Source organism: Ceratotherium simum, chromosome 35 (genome assembly GCF_057802395.1).
Source record: "Ceratotherium simum simum isolate JZ-2026a chromosome 35, ASM5780239v1, whole genome shotgun sequence".
Lineage (NCBI taxonomy): Eukaryota > Metazoa > Chordata > Mammalia > Perissodactyla > Rhinocerotidae > Ceratotherium > Ceratotherium simum.
The window spans coordinates 18888237-18911247 of NC_141934.1; the positions used below are offsets into that span (position 1 = coordinate 18888237).

At 36.6% G+C, this 23011-nt stretch overlaps 1 protein-coding gene across 5 annotated transcripts in view; it reads left to right on the plus strand.

Annotated features, from left to right (window-relative positions):
* The window catches only part of MED13L (mediator complex subunit 13L), a 297270-nt gene that overhangs the window by 227846 nt on the left and 46413 nt on the right, over positions 1-23011 (plus strand). For all 5 annotated transcript variants that reach the window (XM_087424160.1, XM_087424161.1, XM_014787081.2 and 2 more), the window contains exons 5-10: positions 8643-8788; positions 11837-12031; positions 12422-12610; positions 16529-16694; positions 18968-19072; positions 21369-22097. In XM_087424160.1, the coding sequence (XP_087280286.1) occupies positions 8643-8788; positions 11837-12031; positions 12422-12610; positions 16529-16694; positions 18968-19072; positions 21369-22097 (1530 nt within the window). The remainder of the gene's footprint in view (positions 1-8642; positions 8789-11836; positions 12032-12421; positions 12611-16528; positions 16695-18967; positions 19073-21368; positions 22098-23011) is intronic.

Genomic DNA, 23011 nt, shown 5'->3' on the forward strand with positions numbered 1-23011 from the left:
AAACTGTTTTTAGATCCACAGTGCCTCTGAGCATTGTGGTTGATGTACCAGAGGTAATATTAGAAAGCAATGAGTTCTGTGGGGGGAAGGGGGAAGGGAAGAGAGTTATGGGGGGTTATAACTTATTTATATGATGAAGATAAGCCTGCTGAGGAGGTGGCATTTAAGCAAAACGTGTAGGAAGTGAGGGAGAGAGCCCTGTTGATATCTGGGAGGAAGAGAGTTCCAAGCAGAGGGAACAGTAAGTTCAGTGGCTCAGAAAGGGAATTGTGATTGGCTTGTTTGAAGAATAGCAAGAAGGCTTATTGGGCTGGAATGGAGAAAGGGAAGGGGAGAGAGAGCAGTAGGCCATTGGGTCAGAAAGGTAACTGGGGCTGGGTGTTGGCAATTTATTGGGTTTTTGATTTTATACTTTGTGAGATGTGGGCCACTGGAGGATCGCTTTCTGAGTTCCCTGCTCTGTCTCATTGGCTTTTGTCCTTGAGCCATTACTACCCTATTGTAATTGCTGTGATTTGCTAATAAATCTTGATACTGGTAGGTTGTCTCTTGCTTCCTTGTTTTTCAAAATTGCATTGGCTATTCTTGACTCTTTGTTTTTCTACATAAATTTAAGAATCAGCTTTTCAAAAAACTTCTTGGGATAATGATTGGAATTGGTTTGAATTTATAGATCAATTTAGGGAGAATTGTAATCTTTATGATATCATGTCTAGGAGTATGATACATCTTTTAAAAGAGTTTATATCTTCTTTTATATTCTTCAAACTGAATGTTCAGTAAATTTCTCCATGGAACTGTAACATGTCTTTTACTAATTTATTTTCTAGATACCTTTTAGTTTTCATTGCTAATGCTGATGGGGTATTTTTTTCCACTATATTTTCTAAATTGTATATAGGGATACAGCTGTTGTTAATCTTGTATCCACCAACCTTACAAATGTTCTTGTTCTCTTGTTAATTCTATTAGTCTTTCTATTGCTTACATAGAGAATCTAAGAGAATTATATCATCGGCAAATGTAGATAGCATTGCTTCTTCCTTTCCAATTTTTATACCTCTTTTTCCTTTTCTCATCTTATTGCATTGACTTGGAATCTAGGACAGTGTTGTGTGTAAGAGCAGATACCCTTGTATTGTTCCTTTTTTAAAAGGGGGATCTTTCTAAAGTTTTAGCATTAAGCAAGATCATTGCTTTATCTGTTTAAGTTAGATAGTTCCTTTCAACTCCCAGTTTGCTAAAAGTTTATTTTAAAAAGATTCTTTGATTTTTCTCCTTCATCTGTTAATTTACTGCATTACGTTAATGGATTTGCTGATGTTAATCGATTCGTATGTTCCAACATAAACCCTACTTAGTTGTATTGCAGATCTCTGGATCACTTCTGAATTTAATTAACTATTATGTAATTTGGTATTTTTGTATCTGTGTTCATGAGTGAAATTGTTAGGTAATGACTCTTTTTGTAACTAACTGTATCCAGTTTTGCTTTCAAAGCAAATGGAAAGAGTTAGGAGGTTTTCTCTTTATTATTTGTTGAAACAATTTAAATAGAGAGATTGATTGTTCCTTGAAAGTTTGGTAAAACCTTCTAAGCTGTTGTTAAAGTGGGCAGATGGATTTCTTAGTTATTTAAAAAATATTTTCTAAATCTTCTGTTTTTATAGAAAATTACCCATTGCATGTGTTTCAGATTTATTGGCATAAAGTTACTTATAGCCTTTTTGTCATTAAAACATTCCTATTGTATCTGCGGTTCCTTCCTCTTTTTGGTTCCCAGGATTGTTTATTTGTGCCCCTCCCTTCTTGCATAGGCGTCTTCCCTACTTCCCTTCCTTAAATCTGTCTGCCTAGTGGTTTGTTTTGTAGTCTAAGGGACATATTTTGATTTTGTTAATCATTTCTATTGCTTTTTTTTTTCTGTTTTATTAATATGTGTTTTGTCATTATTATTTTCATCCTTCTGTTTTCATTGAGTTTACTCTTTTTTGTTGTTATTTTCCTCATCTTGATTCATTGAATGCTTATCTCATTTATTTTAACATTTTCTTTTAGGCATATAAAGATATAAATTATTCTCTAAGTACTGTTTATCTCAGATTTTGACATGTATTACTTTCGTTGTCATTTGATTTAAAATATTTTGTGATTTCCATTGTGCTTTTCTCTATAACCCATGATTTATTTAGGGATTACATGTTTAAGTTTCCACACAAATAGATTTTATTTTAACCTTTTTTTTTCTCAGTTGTTGATTTCTAACTAAATTGCAATGTGATTGAAGAATGTGTAGTCTGTGTGATATCTGTTATTGAAATTTAGGACTTGTCCTAAATTGTCCATTTTTGCACATCTTCATGTGTTTTGGGAAAGAAAATAGATTTCTGGAAAGCCAACATATATACTCAAGTTTGTATATTTTTGTCATTCCTATTTTGTTTCCTTTGGTGTTCTTAATAATTTGCTTATTATATTAAATACTGAGAAAAGTGTGTTAAAATCTTTATTAGTTACAGATTTGTCAGTTTCTCCTTGTAATTCTACCAGCAATTTTCTTTATATATTTCTAAGTTATATTGCATACCATATGGCTGTGTACATACACATTCAAGATTGTTTAAATTTCTTGTTGAATTCCTCTGTTTATTACTATGTAGTGATAAACCTAAGTTTTAAAAATATTTTATTGTTTTATTTATTGTTATTTCTATACCAGCTTTATTTTTATTTGGATTCACCTGGCATATCCTTTTCTACCTTTTATTTTCATTTTTTTGGTGTGATTTTATTTTGTGTGTCTTTTGCAAGGAGGATATAGTTGCATTTACTTTATTTTTTCAGCCATTTGATCTTTGTCTTTTCGATAGGCAGAGAATGAATGAATTATACCTGTATTTCTAAATTCAGCTTACACTAGTCTTCACTTTCACAATGATTCAACCACATTACCTCTTTTTTTCCTTTTGGTGAGGAAGATTGGCCCTGAACTAACATCTATTGCCAATCTTCCTCTTTTTGCTTGAGGAAGATGGTTCCTGAGGTAACATCGGTGCCAGTCTTCCTCTACTTTGTATATGAGTTGCTGCCACAGCATGGCTTGATGAGCGGTGTATAGGTCTGCATCCAGGATCTGAACCCGTGAACCCCAGGCTGCCAAAACAGAGTGTGCGAATTTAACCACTATGCCACCAGGCTGGCCCCCACATTACCTCTTTTTAAGAATTTCCTTTAAAATGCCAAACTCGCTCTAACTCAATACCTTTTCACATATAATTTTCTCTTCTTGGAATGGTCTTTACCACTTTCCTCTTTCTTAAGATTCAAGCCTCAGTTTAAATGCTCCCCCATTTTTTCAGGGAAGCTTTTCTCTGACCCATTCCTTTCTAAAACAGCACCTCTCCATTATTTTATATCTTAGTATCTTGTTTATTTCTTTTATAGTACAAAGTTTTTTTTATTTATAGATAATTTAGTGATGTTAGTATTAATACTACTATTATAGTAATCATTTTGTTTATGGGTTGATTATTTGATCTTAGTCATGAGAGGGAGAAAGATAAGGCAGTAGTCCTAAAGGGATGAGATGGTCAAGAGAAGGTATTTCAGGGTTGGGGGACCTGGAGCAAGTAAAGAGGTGGAAATAAAGACTATTCATGAGTGGGAGAGAATGAGTATAGGAGTACCTTTACAGAGAAAAGGAAATATGTAGTCCTCCAGGACTCTGGGGAATGGTGAGATAAGTGTTACTGCAGACGTGTTTAAGGTGAAAAAGAGGTTAAATAAAGAATTACCTGAATCAGACCTGATTTACTGAGTAAAGACTGGAGAATAAACAGAGTTGAGAAGGTTGGAATACTTATCGAGTGGTGTGCTCTTAAGAGAACAGGTGTGAGGCTCCTATTTTAGTTTGATTGAGTGAAATTACAATGATTTTGGTGCTATGGATTAATTTGCTAGTACCTTCTGGTATATAGCAGTAGGGGTTAGTAGAAATGATACAGGGACTGGTTTAAGTTAGTCAGTGTGATCATACTGATGAGTGAATGTATTATATAGGGGTGAGTGGAGCATTGATCTAAGGTAGAGTATCATGAATGTACTGTGAACACTGTGTTAAGAAGGGGGACCTGAATTCTTATTCCAGCTGTGCTCTAAACTTCTTGTGTAACTTTGAGCACAGTTTTGCCTTCCTCCTGAATTAGAAAGGGGTTGAACTTCATCAATTCTAAAGCCCTTTTCAATTTTCAAATGATGAGAGTATATGAAATAGAGTTGAGCAATTAAAGGGTTCAGGTAAAAGTGGGTGATGAAGAAGAAGCAAGAAAAGGTATGGAGCTTGTAATAAGTTTTACCTCCTAACTTTATAATAACACTATATAACATAATATGTCTGTATAGTCATGTGCCGCATAACAGTTTTTCAGTCAACGACAGACTGTGTATGTGATGGTGGTCCCATGAGATTAGTACCATATAGCCTAGGTGTGTAGTAGGCTATACCATCTAGGTTTGTGTAAGTACATTCTATGACGTTCGCACAACAAAATCACCTAATGGTTTCTCAGAATGTATCCCTGTTATTAAGTGATGCATGACTGTAATTGTATTTGTAGAGCCTCTTGTTTTCAATATTCATTCAGAAATTGATCTCATGTTATATTTATAAAAATATAAGTTGGGGGGCTGGCCCAGTGGCGTAGCGGTTAAGTTCGCACACTCTGCTTTGGTGGCCCAGGGTTCACCCATTCGGATCCTGGGCACGGACCTATGCACTGCTCAGCAAGCCATGCTGAGGCGGCATCCCACATAGAGCAACTAGAATGATGTACAACTATGACATACAGCTATCTACTGGGGCTTTGGGAAGAAAAAAAGAAGAAAGTTGGCAACAGATGTTAGCTCAGGGCCAATCTTCCTCAAAAAAAAGTGCTTTATTAAAAAAAAAAAAATATATATATAAGTTGGTAGAGATATAAATTAGTATCCTCATTTATAGACGAGCTTCTAGAGTAAAGAACATTACATTTCAAGTCTGGCTGTGCCTCTAAGAATGACATTGGCAAGCCAGACTTTTTAGCCCTATTTTCTCATCTGTAAAAGGAGAAGGATTGGCTTTTGTATAAGACTACCTGAATTTTACTTTTAGACAGGTTTCTAGATCAGAGAAATATGGTAGTTGTTACATATCTGCATTTTATCAAGACGTTTGACATAATCTTTTAGATTATCCTTTGTAGACAAGAAATAGTAAATGGGTGGCAGCACTCTGGTGAATTTGTAACTTGGAAATTATCTGATAAGATGACACAGGAGTCTATCCTCAATATAGTCTTTTTCGCCATTTTTAGCAATGACTTGGGTAAAGATATTGACGGCTTGCTGATCGAATAGCCAGTATGTTAGATAACAGAATCAGAATCAAAGACGATCTCAGCAGGCCTCAACTAAGAGCCACATATGACAAGCTGAAACGCCATGGATTCCTCTAGTGCACTCTGGTCAGGCCAGCAAGCACACTGCACAAGGATGGGAGGCAGGCTTCCTTCAGACCTTGTCCCCGTTACGTTCTGTGTGACATATGGCCCCACATTCAACAAGTATAGAAGAACATTGTGAATTCCCTCTTTCTCCCCCAGTCATGCCGCTTCGTTCTACAAAGGCAAACAAAATTATTAGGTTTTTAAAGTGTATCCTTCCAGAGAAATTGTATGCCAGTGTAAGAAAATAGTGAGTGCATATATTTTCTCCCCCTTACCCATTTTTGTAAAAATGGGAGTATATTATTCACAACTGTTTTGTACCTTGGTTTTTTTCTTATCTTGATGAGTTTATGTTTGAGGTTTTCCTATATCGGTATGATAATTTTCTTTTAAGTGGTTGCACAGTATTACTTTGTAGGGATGTATCATAGTTGAGTTAACCAGTCCTTTACTGATAGACATTTTGGCACTTTTCAGCCTTTAACTATTACAAGCAATGCTGTGGTAGTAACTGTACAGTAGTTTTATCTGTGGGATAAAATCTTAGAAGTGGCATTGCTAGGTCAAAAGGGAATTCTACTTTCTAGTGTCAGTATTGTCATCCCTGCTGTCTTGTTTCATGTAATCTTAGAAAAAACAGAATTTTATAGCTGGAAAGTGATTTAGGTACCATCAGGTTTAGTAGTTCTCAAAGTGTGGTCCTTGGGCTAAGAGTAGCAGCAGCATCAATTGGGAACTTGGTACAAATGCGGATTCTCGAAGCCCACTCTGGACCTCCTGAATCAGAACTTCTGGGAGTTCCAGCAGTTTGTGCTCACAGCTGATTTTACATATGAGGAAACTGTGATCAGAAAGGTGAAGTAACTTACCTTTACCTTTCATCAGAAGGGTGAAGTAATTTACAAAATTATATAGTTACTGGTGGCCTCTGTTATATTTCCACCATATTTTTATGTTGTTTTAATCATCTTTTTTGAAAAGACATTTTGTTTTTAAAGTTATCAATATAAAAAAATAGGTCATTGATTCAATTCCTACGTTTTTCATTTGTGCTTCTCCTCTGTGACTTTTGGGACATAGCAAATTTGAATGAATACTCTTTGAAGTTTTCATCATTTGCTTTAGATTCAGTTGACTTTTTAAAACCAAAAGGCTCCCTGTTATTTTTCACACACAAGGGTTTTTGTTGTCTCAAGGGGTGACCTCTGACTTCTTTTTCAGACTCCTTTCCCATCATGTCATATCTTTCCTCCCTTTGGTGTTTCCAGGCTATATCCTGTTCTTAGCTACATCTCCTCCTTGCCTCATACTCTCTCTTTTACTTTTTCTTTTCTCTCTACTTCTGAAACCCTGTTTTCATTTGTTCTTGTCTTCTTGAAGAATCTGGATCTTCCAAATTGAAAAAATCAGTACACTTTAGCTTTCTTGTGGCATTTTGTTTTTATTTCTATTTCTGTATTTGTGTCTGGCTTTATTTTATTGATGTGCATTCATACCAATCTTTTGTTAGCTCATATGCTTCTTGAGGGCAAGGATCATGTTTTATTCATTGTTACTTCAGGGTCCTTGCACCATTCTTTGCACTTACTAGTTGATAGATAAATGTTGGTTGCATTTGTTCTCATGTACAGTTGGGAATCTTAGTGGAATAGAGGATATATTCTGTGCTGTACTAAATATCTATAACTCTAACCAGTTGCTTTATAAATAGGCTCTTGACTATGTGGAGTGCTGAAACCCCACCACTGAATTTTGCAGATGGAAAATTAACCAGTTCACAATCAGTAAACCTATATTTTGGTCCTCTTATGTGCCAGGCATATTGTTGTGTGTCGAGGATGACTATATGTTTCTAGTGTCATTTTTATAAAGGATGGCACATTTTTACTATTGATACTGTTTTATACCTGTATGCATTTACATTATATGCATTGTTTCTTCTTTGTGAAGTTGAAACTTAGAAGTTTGGTGTCAGGGGATGTTTAAATTTTTCAAAATTCTTAGAAAATTTTAGTTACTATCTTAGGTACACTCTGTTGTGCTAAATACCCAAATATCAAAACTGGGTGTTTCCTATTGATGAAATGTCACATTTTAGTAAAACACAAAATTTTCTCAGGTTATCTCAACATACTTGTCAAGGAAGAATATATATGCTTCACTGTGTGATAGAGTAAAAATTTTATCATTTTTATTTCAATTTTTCCTTAAAGCATTATATTTTTATACTTAAACAAAATTTAATTTTTTGAGTAGCACTCAAAATATACTTTAGAATACTTTAGAGAATTTTTGAAAAGAAGCAGATCTTGGAGATGATTTTTTAAATGGTGGTTGTCTGACCTACAGTGATTTTGGTTCATCAGGCAAATGTTCTTGTGAGCTGTCTTGAGAAATGGAGATGTTTTGGCTGGCTTAGGGCCAAAATTAAGAACTTTGAAAGAATGTGCCACTGTAGTAATTTTGAAATTATTTTTCTCAAAGACACGTCATTTTTATCAATTTTTAGCTAATTGTGTGGAAAATGGAGAAGTGGAATGCTTTAATAAAAGTTTGTGATCAGAAGTAAATTGTAAAAATTAAATGTAATAGATTAGCAGCCATTTAGAGACTTGTATTACCTTAACAGTTGTATGTTGGGAATTTACATACAGCAGTGTCCTTAATTGCTATTTTTAGATCAACAATTTTAACCTTATTGTAATCTTGTAAGCTTGTAAATTTGATGTTACTGTTATGTCATACAAAACATAAACCAAAGTATTTTGTCATTGTTTCTAGAATCAGTTAAAAGCCAGTTCAGATACTAGTACATGAGAAGGTAGAAAAATGTTCTGGTTCTTTTTCTGTCCTTAGGAGTTTATAGTCAGCATAAGAGACTTTATGCAAATGAAACAGGAAGCATTCTGCACAATAGCCTTCAGAATTTTACAATGCAACATAACTAATTTTTCAGATTTATCTGGAAGATTTAATTTAGTTTGTCAACAAGTTATTGTTATATTATTTGCCCACAATCGGTTTATACTATTAATATCATCAGAGGCAAGCTTTGCTGGATGGTCATAAAGTAAACCTGTTTCCCATCTGTAGTTCTTGTGCCTAGTACCCATTTCCTACCGAAATGTAGAGTTGAGTTTCTCATTGTTTCTTTTTTAGTGAGCATTTGTCCTGTGCTTTCACCTTCTTTCTTCATGGGGAAAGTAATGTATGCACAAGTGTGGAGATTGCCCAACACCAGCCAATTTATTTGATCAATGAGGAACATATACACATGGCCCAGTCTTCACCTGCACCATTTCAAGGTAAGTAAACGGCGATGTCCCTGCCGTCCACCTTTCACCCACCAAGAGGACAGCCACCTTGCCTAGTAAGGTTTTACAGAATGAGATATTATCTTAAATGGACATTTTAAAGCTAAACTTAAGGGTCAATTTCTGAAGAAGAAATGAAAGACCACCATTTTACAATTAAGTAGTAATAGCTTGCTAGTTTTTTGCCTAAAGCTTATCACGTATACAACATGGTCTTATGTGAAGTTGTATTGAGGAATAAAATGTAGAGAATTTCCTTCAGAACAAAAGAAGATCAATAAGTATTTGAAAAATAGAATCCAATGAGTCATTGAGAAGTCTTATAAATTAAAGATTTTCATTGTTTTGTTCGTTCTATGGTTTCAAGAATATAATGACTTATAGAAAATTACTGTTACACAGTATTTGACATTTCAAGCAAAATCAAATTTCTAGAGTTGTGTAGAATATAGTTTCTTCAGTGATGTTAATATCTTTATTATTTTCTTTGAATTACAAACTACATTGGTTGTAGATATTTGGTTGTAATTTAACTTACGTTCATATTTTTATTAATTCTCAGCTTATCACCTAGATATCGCCAAAATAACTCTATGTCCCTTCTCTCTAATTGTGCATCCTAAAGCTTTGGTTTTTGTCTTTGGAATTCAGAATTTTCTATGAATAACTGTTTTTTGTTTTGTTGTGTTTTTTTTTTTTTTTTGAGGAAGATTGGCCCTGAGCTTACATCTGTTGCCAATCTTCCTCCTTTTTTCCTTTTTTCTTCCCAAAGCCCCAGTAGATAGTGGTATGTCATAGTTGTACATCTTTCTAGTTGCTTTCCGTGGGACACTGCCTCAGCATGGCTTGATGAGCGGTGCGTAGGTCCGCGTCCAGGGTCTGAACTGGCAAACCCCAGGCCACCGAAGTAGAGCCCCTGAACTTAACTGCTACACCACGGGGCCGGCCCCTATGAATAACTGTTTTTAAATGTTATAATATTAGATTGAACCATATGGAAAAATCTTTTTTGGTTCAGGCTAATTTATCATTACTAGAGATGTCTCATTGAAATAGTCTTAGTATATCACACATTGTAGTTTTAAAAAACACTGATATTTTAACAGACTTAAGTATTTTTATTGATATAACAGCCTATCATATGAGTGTTTAGCTTCCGTATTATTTATGATTGCTTTTTGGTTTTCTGGGAATGATTCTGATTTAATTTGATGAAAACATCTGTTTCTTGCCCTAGAGATAATTAAGCTTTTTTTTTAAGGTAAAAAAAGAACATTGAATCATCACTTAACTGTGTCCTAATTATCACTTACATTTTTCCCCCTCTTACAACACATTTTACGCTATATACTTTATCATCTGTAATTTGGGGTGTTTTACGCACAAACTGCTATAAAATTCAAAACAACCCAATTCTCAAAGTGTACGCTTAAGAATTGTACCATATATGCATATTATGGATTGCCAGAATTATTTAAATACTATGTTTCCTTGACTGTGAAGGTGCTGAGGGCCATCTCACTTCATTGTAGACTTTTATCACTCAAAATAAAAGCATTTATTTATGATAACAACAGAAGGAATTATTATTAGTCATGAGGGAACTAACCTTCTAAGTTGGGAAAGATAATATTAGCAATACCAGGTCCCTGTAGGCCACTTATTTTAAATCTTACTAGTTTGTTACTAATGCCTCCAATTATAGAAGATGTTTGTGGGACGTTATCCTGTTTCTTTCTTTCCCATGATTGGTGTGGAGGAGGTACATTCTTAGGGCAGCTGTTGGCCTATTGATGATTATAGTGAACATAAGCAAGCATATTGATGTGGGAATTTCCTAGAAGTGTTAATACAGGAAAATTGCCCTTGGTTGACTGTGTTGATTGGAGTCAGTATTTTTATCCCTTTTGGATCAGTGAGGAGCAGCAGAAAGGCACCAAGAAATATGTGTTGCCTATAGCTATCTCTGTCTTGATTAATGTGAATATCACCCAGCTGTTAAAAAAAAAAAAGACATCAAAAAAAAGGACATCTCATTTAATGACTTTGCTGAGATATTTTAAAAATAGGATTGGCCCAGCCCCCAGTGGCCTAAGTGGTTAAGTTCGGCATGCTACACTTTGGCAGCCCAGGTTCGATTCCTGGGTGCAGACCTACACCACTCATCTGGCAGTGGCTGTGCTGTGGTCGTGCCTCACATACAAAAAAGAGGAAGATTGGCAGTGGGTGTTAGCTCAGGGTGAATCTTCCTCAGCAAAAAATAAAAACAAAAGTTAGGATTAAGAAGAAGTGACCTTTATCCCCAGAAGAGTATTATTCAGAAGGTTGAAATACTCACCCCCAGGCTAAGAACTGACTGGGTTATACTACATTCTTGTGTCTAGCTCAGTGAAAATGACATCAAGGTCAAATACTGAAAGAGAAAGATAGAGGGACATTGAGTCCTTTACTTTGAGTAAAATAAATTTTATTTAGAGTTGTTTCATGAAGAGACCTTCAAAACAGTCATAAATGAAATTATAACTAAGCATTATATTTCAGACTTGGTACATTAAGACTTTTCTGCTGTTAGAAGTTTTATTTACATATTATGTTTTAATTACCACAGATATTTGGGGAGTCTCAGGAACCATAGGAAAAGTGTTCAAGTTCTAGGCAGGTTTGGGGGTCTATGTATTGAATAGTTTTCTTCTGTTATGGAAGATTCAGTGTTCACGTTGTATGAACTATTATCAAGCAGATGTGTATATGCTTTAATATATAGATAAGTTATATATTGTGTATTAATATAGTTGTCTGATAATGTTATACCTCCCCTATTTGATTTCCTTCCAAAATTGATGTGAGTTGAGAAGCATATAAATAAGAAATACTAAAATGAGAAACTTAAAACTCATAGTTTAAGAGGAATTAGGAAATAAAGAGCAATATACATTAAGTGATGCTATGCTTTACCCTAAAATTACCAGATGTAGCATTACACTTAAGTAGGAATTATTACTCTGATCTGTCACATATGTTTCTTTTCCCTGCCTTTAGTACTGGTAAGTCCTTATGGCTTAAATGGCACGCTAACAGGCCAAGCATACAAGATGTCAGACCCAGCCACCCGTAAGTTGATTGAGGAATGGCAGTATTTCTATCCAATGGTGCTGAAAAAGAAAGAAGAATTGAAAGAGGAAGAGGAGTTGGGATATGATGATGATTTCCCTGTGGCAGTTGAAGTAATTGTTGGTAAGAGAAAATATTCTGCCTGAAGAACTTTATTCTATCCTCTTCATCTTCCTTAATTTAAAAAGATAATCATTCAGATTCATCAAAAATAATCTCCATAATTTTCCCATCTTTTTTTATTCTCTTGATACAGTGGTGTATGCTGAGTAGTTATCTTGCCTGAAGCACCAATGGTCCCTGTATTCCAAATGCGATTATCATAATGTTGGAACACATGTTTAAACAGCTATTAACTTATGAAAGAATGGAACATATCACTTTTGGCAGTATCTAATGAGCATCTCATTTTCACCATTGAGCTTTGACTCTGACCACTGGAATAATAAAGTTGGCAGTCTAGTGTGAACTTTTTCTCAGGCCTGGTTCTCTCCTTGCTGTCTTTTCTTACAGGTGGTGTTCGCATGGTTTATCCATCAGCTTTTGTTTTGATCTCTCAGAATGACATCCCAGTTCCTCAGAGTGTTGCCAGTGCTGGAGGCCACATTACAGTTGGGCAGCAGGGACTTGGTAGTGTGAAGGACCCAAGTAACTGTGGGATGCCTCTCACCCCTCCCACCTCTCCAGAACAGGCTGTCATAGGTGAGTACAGTCCAGGAACCTCCTGGGTGGAAGAGATCCCAGAAAAGCATGTAGTTCCCTTGCCACAGAGCAGGTGAGAAAACCCACCTTGAAAAATTCCTGGTGGAAGAGATTGAGATAGAGTAACATGAGACTTTTACAAAATGGAGAATGAAAATTTTAAACAAAATTTATATGTTTCAGAGTTTTAATTGTGCCCATATCAGTCTTTACTCCAATTAAACAATTTAGCTATTTCTCTTAAGTTCTGCCCCTTAATAGGTGCATATGTGTGCACGTGCACACGCGCACACACACACAGTTGGGAGACAAGATGTACGTTGCCTTTTCTTGTAACGAACACGAAACGTTAAGTCAGAGAATGGCTGAAGCCTTTGCCCGGTTGCCTGTTGCCAGCCAGGGACAGGTCCTGGGTAGTTCTTTCCCTACTACAACGTTGAACTAGCGTCCAGGGACCCAGAGTAAATGCTTCGTCCTATCAGTAATCTGTCTACGCTAATGGAAAATATTAATTACGTGTGAAAACTTTGACAATTTAGACAGTCTTTCTTCACAGAAAAATTCAAAAATTGTTCAAATCAGAGGTTCTGCCTTCTTTGTTGAGTAGTATATTTCCTATATTAACTTTTTTGTTGTTGTAGTTGACTTCATTGTAATTGGAAATCTAGTCATTAAGGAAAAGATATTCATCATACTTGAGCTGAAATGAGATTATTTATAGGCATTTAATGTGGGCCATGTTGGCAGGAGCATCAGAGTAAATAAAATCTTGGCTGCTAGACTTTGAAAGCAGACTATCAAGCATGGTATGCACTTACATGGTGATTTTTGTGAGGATTAGGTAAGACATTATATCAGAGTTTCTAGCATAGTGCTTGGCATGTAGTAGGCATTCAATAAATGTTCATGATTAGACAGTATATTGGGGAAAAGCATAGGCTTTGTGATTGAACACACCTAATTTTAAAACCTGGCTATAGCTTTTACTAGATGTATGGCCTTATTTAACCCTCATACTTGTTCTGTACCTCAGTTTCCTTCTCTGTTAAGTACTACGTACTTTACAGGGTTGTTGTACGTGTTAGGTAATCTACTTGACATTCTGTAAGCAGTAAAGCAATATACAAATGGTAGTGTAAAAAATTTAGAGCAGTACTCAAAACTCCAGTTTCAGCACATATTATTAAATTATGTGGAAGGAATTGCTCAGTGTGTGGGAGACATAGAAATGGACAACACATAGCCTCTGTTTTTAAGACCCATGTAGTTGCTAAGATGGTGAAAAGATGTACATCCAGCTCTAATATGGTGGAGTGAAGAATTTGGATGGTCCCTTGTTGAAAGGATTTGCCATCAACTAAGTTTTATTAAAACTACTTTAAACTGAAGAAGAAAAAAAAACACTTTTATAGTCTCTTATAATAATCAGCAGAGAGAAGATGTATTAATATAAAGATTAGAATTATCAGTATTTTGGAAAGTTTTAATCACATTTCATGTCAAGGTTTGGATTTTTATCAATTATACTGCATAATTTGTCATCAGTTTTTGTTTATCTGTTCATTTTTGTTTTGTTTTACTTAGTGAAATTTGTATTCAACTTAAAATTGAAGGCCTGCTGTGTGCATGATGGCTTAACAGAGCTCTGATCAGTTCAGAACTCTAAATTTCATAATTCAAAAACAAGAGGTTTTGTTTATGGTGGGTTTCATTGTGGACTTCATAACCATGGATCTTCTAATTCCTTCCCCTGTAACTCTATGTATATCATTGTGCTAGTCCCTGGGTGAATAAATCCCCTGATACCTCCTCACTCCCTAAAACAAACAAAAAAACTAAAAAGCAACTGGCATCTTTGTCATAAAGTGTATTTGTCCAAATTTTCATATCATGATATGTTGAATTACAGCTTAGGATGCTTCATGCTCCATCAGAGAGAATCCTGCTCAGCCTTGTCATTCTGCAGTTGACTAACATTGAGCATTGCCGTGTTTTCCTAGATATAGGACAGAGTGGGTTACTTTGCCCCCTAAAATGGCCAAGAGTCTCCTAGAGTAGCAGGGGACCTAGGAGGGCCAGTTACATCTGGTGAAATCACTCATGCCTCATGTGGATAGGTACATCAGCTTGCCTCTTCTCTTTGTGGAGATAATTGGGAGAAACAACATTCAGTATGCATTTAACAGCATGGAGTACAAGTCATATTTAATTCCATGTAAGATATTACCCATATTTTAGTTAAATCATTAAAAGCTATTGAAGAGCATTAAGCTGACGTTAACCAGAAAAGACTCTGTGGCTTGTTTTCTCCACCTCTCATCTTTTTTGGTCATAAATTATTCCCTTATGATATCATGAACATAGGATCTCTTTAGATATATATATTGTAAGGTGTTTGGGGTGAAAGGCTGTGTTATTTATGTCTGTTCATTTCTTTACTTTGCTTAATTTTATAATAGACATCTAAAATCCATTGTAAAACCGACATGAGGTGTTTTTTTTTTTTTTTTTTTTTTTTTGCTGAGGAAGATTAGCCCTGAGCTAACATGTGTGCCAATTCTCCTCTGCTTTTTCTGTGGGTCGCTGCCACAGCATGGCTGACAAGTGGTGTAGGTCTGTGCCTGGGATCCAAACCCGCAAACCCGGGCCGCGCAAGCAAAGCGTGCCGAACTTAACCACTACGCCATGGGGCCAGCCATGAACCAAGTCAGAGAACTTTTAAGATAAAAGGTAGCAATGAAAGACCAAATTTCTTGTCTCCTTTAATTTATCTCGTTTGTAATATAACAGTACTTTTCTGGGGGGCAAGAAAGCTTCAGTTCCTTAGGATGTAAGCATGTGGGGTTGGTTTTTTTTTTCTTTTCTTTTTTTTTAAAAAAATAGAGCTAAGTCTAGCCATTCAACCCATATGTTGTGTTGCATTGATACCAAGAACATTAGTTTGTGATATAAGGTTGCTTCTTTATTTTTCAGTTGAGAGTGGAGGCTTCCAGAGTACTTTAAATTGATTATTTAGGTCAAGATGTTTTGCATCATAGTTCTATTGAGAATAAAAACCCACAATATATTTATGAAATCAAATAGATGAAAGTAATTGAATCAGAATTTAATACTGGAAAGTGACCTCAGTATTTGTCTTGTATGAAATAGAAGTAGTAAAATACTCATAATATAACCAATAACCAGTATTATCAGCAATTGTAGTGGGCATAATAGAAGGAAGTGGATCACATACCAACTGTAGTTGGGAAAACAAAGTGGAGTTATTAGAGAGAAACCAGTGACTTTTTAATCCTCAGATATAAAATGTCAAGACAACCTCTTTCAGTGTTTTAGTACTAAGCTTTCATAAATAGTGTCAGGCATAAGGACAAACAGTTCCACACACAAATTTGAAATCTGACCTTGTTAAAAGCTTTGTGCCATTAAGTTCTTATTCCTACCCACGGCACTGTGTGCAGTTGTTACACAACTGTGTAGTTAAATGAGCATAAAGCTCCCTCTACTGTTTTGTTCTGCCTTGAAACTTATTTATTGCATTGGGATTTAAAAACTTAAGACATCATGCGTGTTTATGTCTTTAATATTGTGATGTATGAACCCTTCTGTGTAAACTGTCTCCAATACTGTGGAGTAGGAAGGCCAGTGTATGGGTATGCCCATGAGGGTGTGTGCGTGTTGATGTGATTAACTGTTTTAGGGAGAACACAAAGAATCATACAAAGTGCCAGAAAAAAAAATTGACTGACACAAATTGTACTCATAGCCTCAGATAGTGTTATTGCCAGGGGATGGGGGCAAGGCTACATGAATATGAGTTTCAACAATTAAAATGTTGATGTTTAATAAGCCAGCAGTCTATGCACTAGAAGACTGTTTCAGAAAATTCTGACGTTCCAAATTGTCTTTCTTTTCCAGGTGAGAGTGGAGGTACGCAGAGTGCTGTCAGTCACCTAGGTTCCCAAGACGGGGGGATGATAACTATGCATAGTCCAAAGAGATCGGGGAAGATTCCTCCAAAACTCCACAATCATATGGTCCATCGAGTCTGGAAGGAATGCATCCTCAACAGATCCCAGTCCAAGTATGTTTTTTGCATAGTGTCTGGATCATGGTTTAGTAACCATCTCTTGGATTACTACATGAAGAGGATCAAGCACACTGTGTTATTGTGTGACCAAACCTGAGGGGTCATTGGATCGATATTTCATCTTTTTGAATATAATAGCATAAAATTCAGAACAAAGATGTTAAAATGAAGACGTTTACTTGATTTGATTATCCAGGAAATTTTTGAAGTTCCTGGTTGTCTCAAGATTGATGTGGTGTTCGTCTGACATTTTTTAGCACAGATGGCTCAAAAATTCACTCTGAGTGTCAGGACGGTAATCAGTGGGTTTTGTTTTCCTTTGTATACCAATTTATCAGTTTCCTATTTACAAAGAGAAATGGCCTTCTTTGCCATTTTTTCATGTTTGCCATGTTATGTTTTGGTTGACAGTGCATTTCTGAACGGAACTGGTGACACTTAGAAGGCGTGTCGACCAGCTGCTGTGCTTCTTTTTGTTGATTTGGGGAAACTATATTCTTTTCTGCCTCTACCCAACTTTTCTCCCTCCCCTGCCCTCCTCTCCTCTCTCCTTTCCTCCTTCCTCCCTTCTTTTTCTCCCTTCCCTCCTTCCTTAACGTATTTTTGGAAAAGAGGAAGAATTGATTCTAAGAAGAGACTGGTAGTGATTATTTTAATTGTGTGAATGATGCTGACAAACAGTAGTCAATAAGTGCTATTCCACTTATCAAAATGTATGTAAACATATTCAGCATGTTTTCATGTGCACTTTCTTGACTGCTGCAGGTAAACAAATGATTTTTGATTCTCTGGAACAGGATAAATATGGACATTCTTGTCTATAACTGCTAAGAATCCACTCAGAAGTCAATTCAATGTTTCTTTTTTTTTTTTTTTATAATTTTATTTATTTATTTTATTTTTTCCCCCAAAGCCCCAGTAGATAGTTGTATGTCATAGCTGCACATCGCTCTAGTTGCTGTATGTGGGACGCGGCCTCAGCGTGGCCAGAGAAGCGGTGCGTCGGTGCGCACCCGGGATCCCAACCCGGGCCGCCAGCAGCGGAGCACACGCACTTAACCACTAAGCCATGGGGCCGGCCCAATTCAATGTTTCTTAAGTGACTATTATTCAAAGTTTTGTATACAGATTTAAAACCTGTCCTTTGGACCTAGCTTTTAGAAAATTCATGCTGTGTGTTTATTTCCCAATGAGTTAGTTCTAGAATAGGCTGCTGAAGAAGATGTAGTAGATAAAATCTAAAATAGAATGGAAAATCATGTCATTTTCTATAATTAAAAAGGTATCTCTAGTCACTTACAAATGATCCTTTCCTTTAGAATATTTGGTACAGATCTTTTTCACTTCTATTTGCAATGCCTAGACAATTCCCAAGTTAACATTTTCTTTTTCTTTTCCTTTCATTTACCGTCTTTGATTCTTATCACTACTGACCTTTCACCTCCATCAACTCTAGCAGAGCACAGCCCTCTATCAGCCCCAGAGAACAGGGAGGTGAGACACCAGAAAGGCAGGGGAGGGTGGAGAGCAAGAGAAGTCCCTGCAGAGCCATCATTGAAACGCTTTGCAGTGTCAGCTGTAGCAAAGTCAGCAATACAGAAATATTGCCCAGTGTTCTTCTTTTCACTATGTAATAATAGACATCTGCTTTTTGCTACCAATTATCAGTGGTATGTAGAAGATAGTTTTGTTTCTTGTCTTTTTGTTCTCGTTACAAGTGTAGAATGCTGCCCTTAAATGCTGGTAAATATAGGAGTTTTAAGAGTGATTTAAGCAGTCTGTCTGAGGGCATATAATTCACAGATGCTGTGAAAAGATAATTTTTAAAAATTTAGGTTATTTCTACAAAATTTAAGTGACTTTTTTTAAGCAGTAACTAGTAGTGCCAGATGATGTTTTAATTGCTATGTGTACCACCTGTGTTACAATGTACATTAAACTTAAATAAAAATATTTTACTTTTTTTGTGTGTGTGTGAGGAAGATTGGCCCTGAGCTAACATCTGCCAATCCTCCTCTTTTTGCTGAGGAAGACTGGCTCTGGGCTAACATCCATGCCCATCTTCCTCCACAAATAAAAATATTTTGAATCCTGCTTCTTCTAGTACATAGAACAAGTAGTTGTTTTGTTCCCCCCTTGAGTTGCTCTGAACTATATATCAGCAGGATACCATTACTATGTAAAATGTATTCATTTTTAACATTTTTTCCCAAGAGGTATGAATATTATCGCATGTTTACACAAGTTATATTTTTAACCTTTTTTAGGAGGAGCCAAATGTCAACTCCAACTCTTGAAGAAGAGCCTGCTAACAATCCTGCTACTTGGGATTTTGTGGATCCAACCCAAAGAGTCAGCTGTTCTTGCTCTAGGTATTTTTCTGTTAACATTGATTTCTAAACAGCTCACAGCCAAATTATGGTCCACCTTTAGAAAGTACATAGGATAAAAATTTTAGTGTGTTTAACTTCACTTGTGCCTTCATCTTCTTTTTCCTGCTCTTTTCCTTAATCTAGATTTTTTCACTTTTTAAAAATAACCTTTTTAATGATTTCTATTACATTTTTATTTGCTACCTTGAATTATTTTTACCTGAAGTATAAACAAACAAATGACACTCTTTCTTTTTTCTGGAGTTGTTCTATTTCCTCACCAAATTCTCAGACCTTCAGGTATTTTTTTATAGTTATGTATTCCATTCCATTGACTTCCAAATATTTGTCTCTAGACCTGACTTCTCACATGTACTCCAGTCTTGTATCTTTTGGGGTGCCTTTAAGAAATATCCTTAATATCGACATGTCTGTTTCCTCACAAATCAGGTACGCTATTGTGGTCGTTTTTCTCGCAACTTTCCCTTCTCAGCCTGGAAACTTGATCATTTATTTATTTTTCTTCATTTTCTAGATCAATTTTATCATAGCATTTCCCAATGACTTCCTTTGAGATGTCTACCATAGCCGTTCTACGTTCCTCATTCTTTTAGCCACCATGTGTTTCTACACTATTTGTCCCTGCTTCTGGTTCCTTCCCACCGCTGGAACCCCCGTATAGTTAGCCTTCTGAACCTGATCTTCCTGCTGCCTGCTTCAGTAGGCTTCCTGCTTGCCTGTTCAGAGATTTCCAATGATAGTCTGTTACTTACCTGTGTATCCCTAATTCTAACCATTTCACGTTGTAGCTGCGTCGTTAAATACAATTGAAAAAAATGACTTTATAAGATTACCCACTTTGCAAAAAGTCCTTATTTTGAAGAGGCTACCATGAAATATCTATCAAAGGACTGGTGTGGTTAAATGCTCTCCAAGAAAATCCAAATCAAAAAGTTTTATGTAAAAGACTTTTTAGAGCTTGGGTTTTAAAGTAAGCACCCTTAGAAGATATAATTGAGATATTTTTGCTTGAGACATTCATCTTTTACTGTGTACTGTGCCCTGGGGATTTAAAGCACAATTTTCACCTTATTGACAATAGCCTTATCCTTAGACAACCTTCTTCAAAGTCAGAATTTTTTTTTTTTTTTTAGAGTAGCAAAGACTTTGGCAAGAGTGTTTTCAGATTATCTACTACAGGATTACCAAACCCATTATGGAACGGTCCACTCCTTACACTATTTAATGGCCTTATGGGGCAGGGTGGCCGTCCTGCTGTCCCACTAAACCATCCCATTATGCCACACAAATCCATTTTACTGCCCACTAGGGCATCATTTAGTGCGATGCAGCAGTAATTTAATGCCACCCTAGTGGCCTCGGAGAGTTACTGCTACACCAGCAGGAGAGCTTACATTTTGCCCTGGGAATGATTTATATATTGGGAGGAACTGGCTGACCTGCTATATAACTTTGTTGCACAGATTAAACCTTGGCATCATCTAGTCGGCCCTTATCGAGCAATTTCTCACACCCACGCTTGCCAAGAAGTGTGTTAGGTTGTGAGCAGACTTGCTATTCCTGCTTAGATAGTACAAATGCATTTGTATATGTGTGTTGTTTTAATATTCACTCACAACCTTTTTACTTCTGTCTCATTTTAACATATGTCTGTGAGCTCCAAATTGTCTTTTATCCCTTCTTTCTTAGATAATAGTGGCATATAAGGTTTCTAGTATATTTATCCTATTAAATGTTCTCAGGATCGAGAATTTTTTTTAGTTTCACACTTTGGGGGAGAGTTGCATAGTAACTTTATTCCTGATTTACAACACTGTAAGCTATTATAAACCGTTCTATATTGGAGTTAGTAGAGTGTTGTAAAATAGAAATTGGAAGCTTTTTTTGTTTTTTCTTGGCAGGTGATCTCATTACTCTTGGTTTTAAGATGCAGTGTGACTAGATCATCTGAGGCCCTTACCAAATTGGAAAGATTTGGAGATTTTTCAAATGAGTATTTTTGTAGGGGTTAGCAGTGTATTAGTTTAGTTTATGTTTCTTAAGTCTATCTCTTATCTGCTTAACTCGTATGTGATTGATTCAGCTCTTTCCATCAGGGTATGTTGCACTTTTTAGTCCCTATAACTATAATTAACAGCCAGAGTCCTTTTCGATGTATTTGTGCATCTAATGTGTGCTTAAAAAGACGTGACCTTGTCAGAGGCATCTCTTTTGTAATGTTATAATGATGCAGTTATTTTTATCTGCATTGACTTCATTTTAATTCTCGTTTCAGGCATAAACTTTTAAAACGTTGTGCAGTAGGACCCAATCGACCTCCCACAGTATCTCAACCAGGGTTCAGTGCAGGACCATCATCATCTTCATCTTTACCACCTCCTGCTTCTTCTAAGCACAAAACAACAGAAAGACAGGAAAAGGGAGACAAGTTGCAAAAGAGACCCTTGATACCATTTCACCATAGGCCCTCTGTGGCCGAAGAGTTATGCATGGAACAAGATACACCGGGACAGAAGCTAGGGTTGGCAGGGATAGAGTCCTTGGAGGTGTCTAGCAGTAGGAAGTATGATAAGCAAATGGCCGTGCCTTCCAGAAATACAAGCAAGCAAATGAATCTGAATCCTATGGATTCACCTCATTCCCCTATTTCCCCTCTGCCGCCAACACTCAGCCCTCAGCCACGAGGTCAGGAAACGGAGAGTTTGGATCCGCCATCTGTCCCTGTGAATCCAGCACTCTACGGAAATGGGCTAGAACTCCAGCAGTTGTCTACTCTGGATGACAGAACTGTCCTTGTAGGCCAAAGACTGCCTCTGATGGCAGAGGTCAGCGAGACAGCCTTATATTGTGGGATTAGGCCCTCGAACCCGGAGTCATCAGATAAGTGGTGGCATAGCTATCGCCTCCCACCCATTGATGATGCTGAGTTCCGGCCTCCAGAGCTCCAGGGTGAGAGATGTGATGCCAAAATGGAGGTAAACTCAGAGAGCACTGCATTGCAAAGGTAAGGCAACTCTACACACCATCTGTCTGACCCACCAAAAGACCAAGGCCCCAGTCTCCCAGGAGTCAGGGGCTTTCCTCCGCCTCTCACCCTGCTAAACCTTCACATCCAAAATGAAAGAGGCGGGCCGGCCCCATGGCTTAGTGGTTAAGTGCGCGCGCTCTGCTGCTGGCAGCCCGGGTTCGGATCCCAGGCGAGCACCGACGCACCGCTTCTCCGACCATGCTGAGGCCGTGTCCCACATACAGCAACTAGAAGGGTGTGCAGCTATGACATACAACTATCTACTGGGGCTTTGGGGGAAAAAAATAAAAAATAAAAAAAATTAAAAAAATCAAAATGAAAGAGGCTTTTCTTCACCATTCTAGACTCTGCATTTGGAAAATGTTTGAAAGTCAAGTGCTTTGTCCTTCATGAGGTTTAACACGCGTCATTATTTAAACATGCTGGCCTATAAAGGTTTCATTGTGGGATGTAGTACACTTGTATTAATTTATATTTGGCCTGCTGTTTGTTAATCAAAGAATATAGCTTTATGAGACTTTCCATATTTCGATCAGTGCCTTCTTTGTATGTTGACACTTTTAAGGAAGGCTTTGCATGTATTCAGATATGTATCATGCATCTAGTAATAATACTTAATATTTATGGTGCTTTTGAGCTACCCATTATTCTAAACAGTTTACACAGATTATCTCATTTAATCTTTACCACAACCACATTGTTACCTTAATTTCGTAGCTGAGAAAGAAACTAGGGTCATGCAGTTAGTAAATGACACAGATGGCATTTGAACCTAGACGGTCTGTCCTCAGAGCCCATCTATGCTCTTAACTGGAATCCATGGACTCAGACAAAAACATGTATTCTTGACAAAGGCTACTAAGTTTTATTTAATTGTGAATATAGTCTCT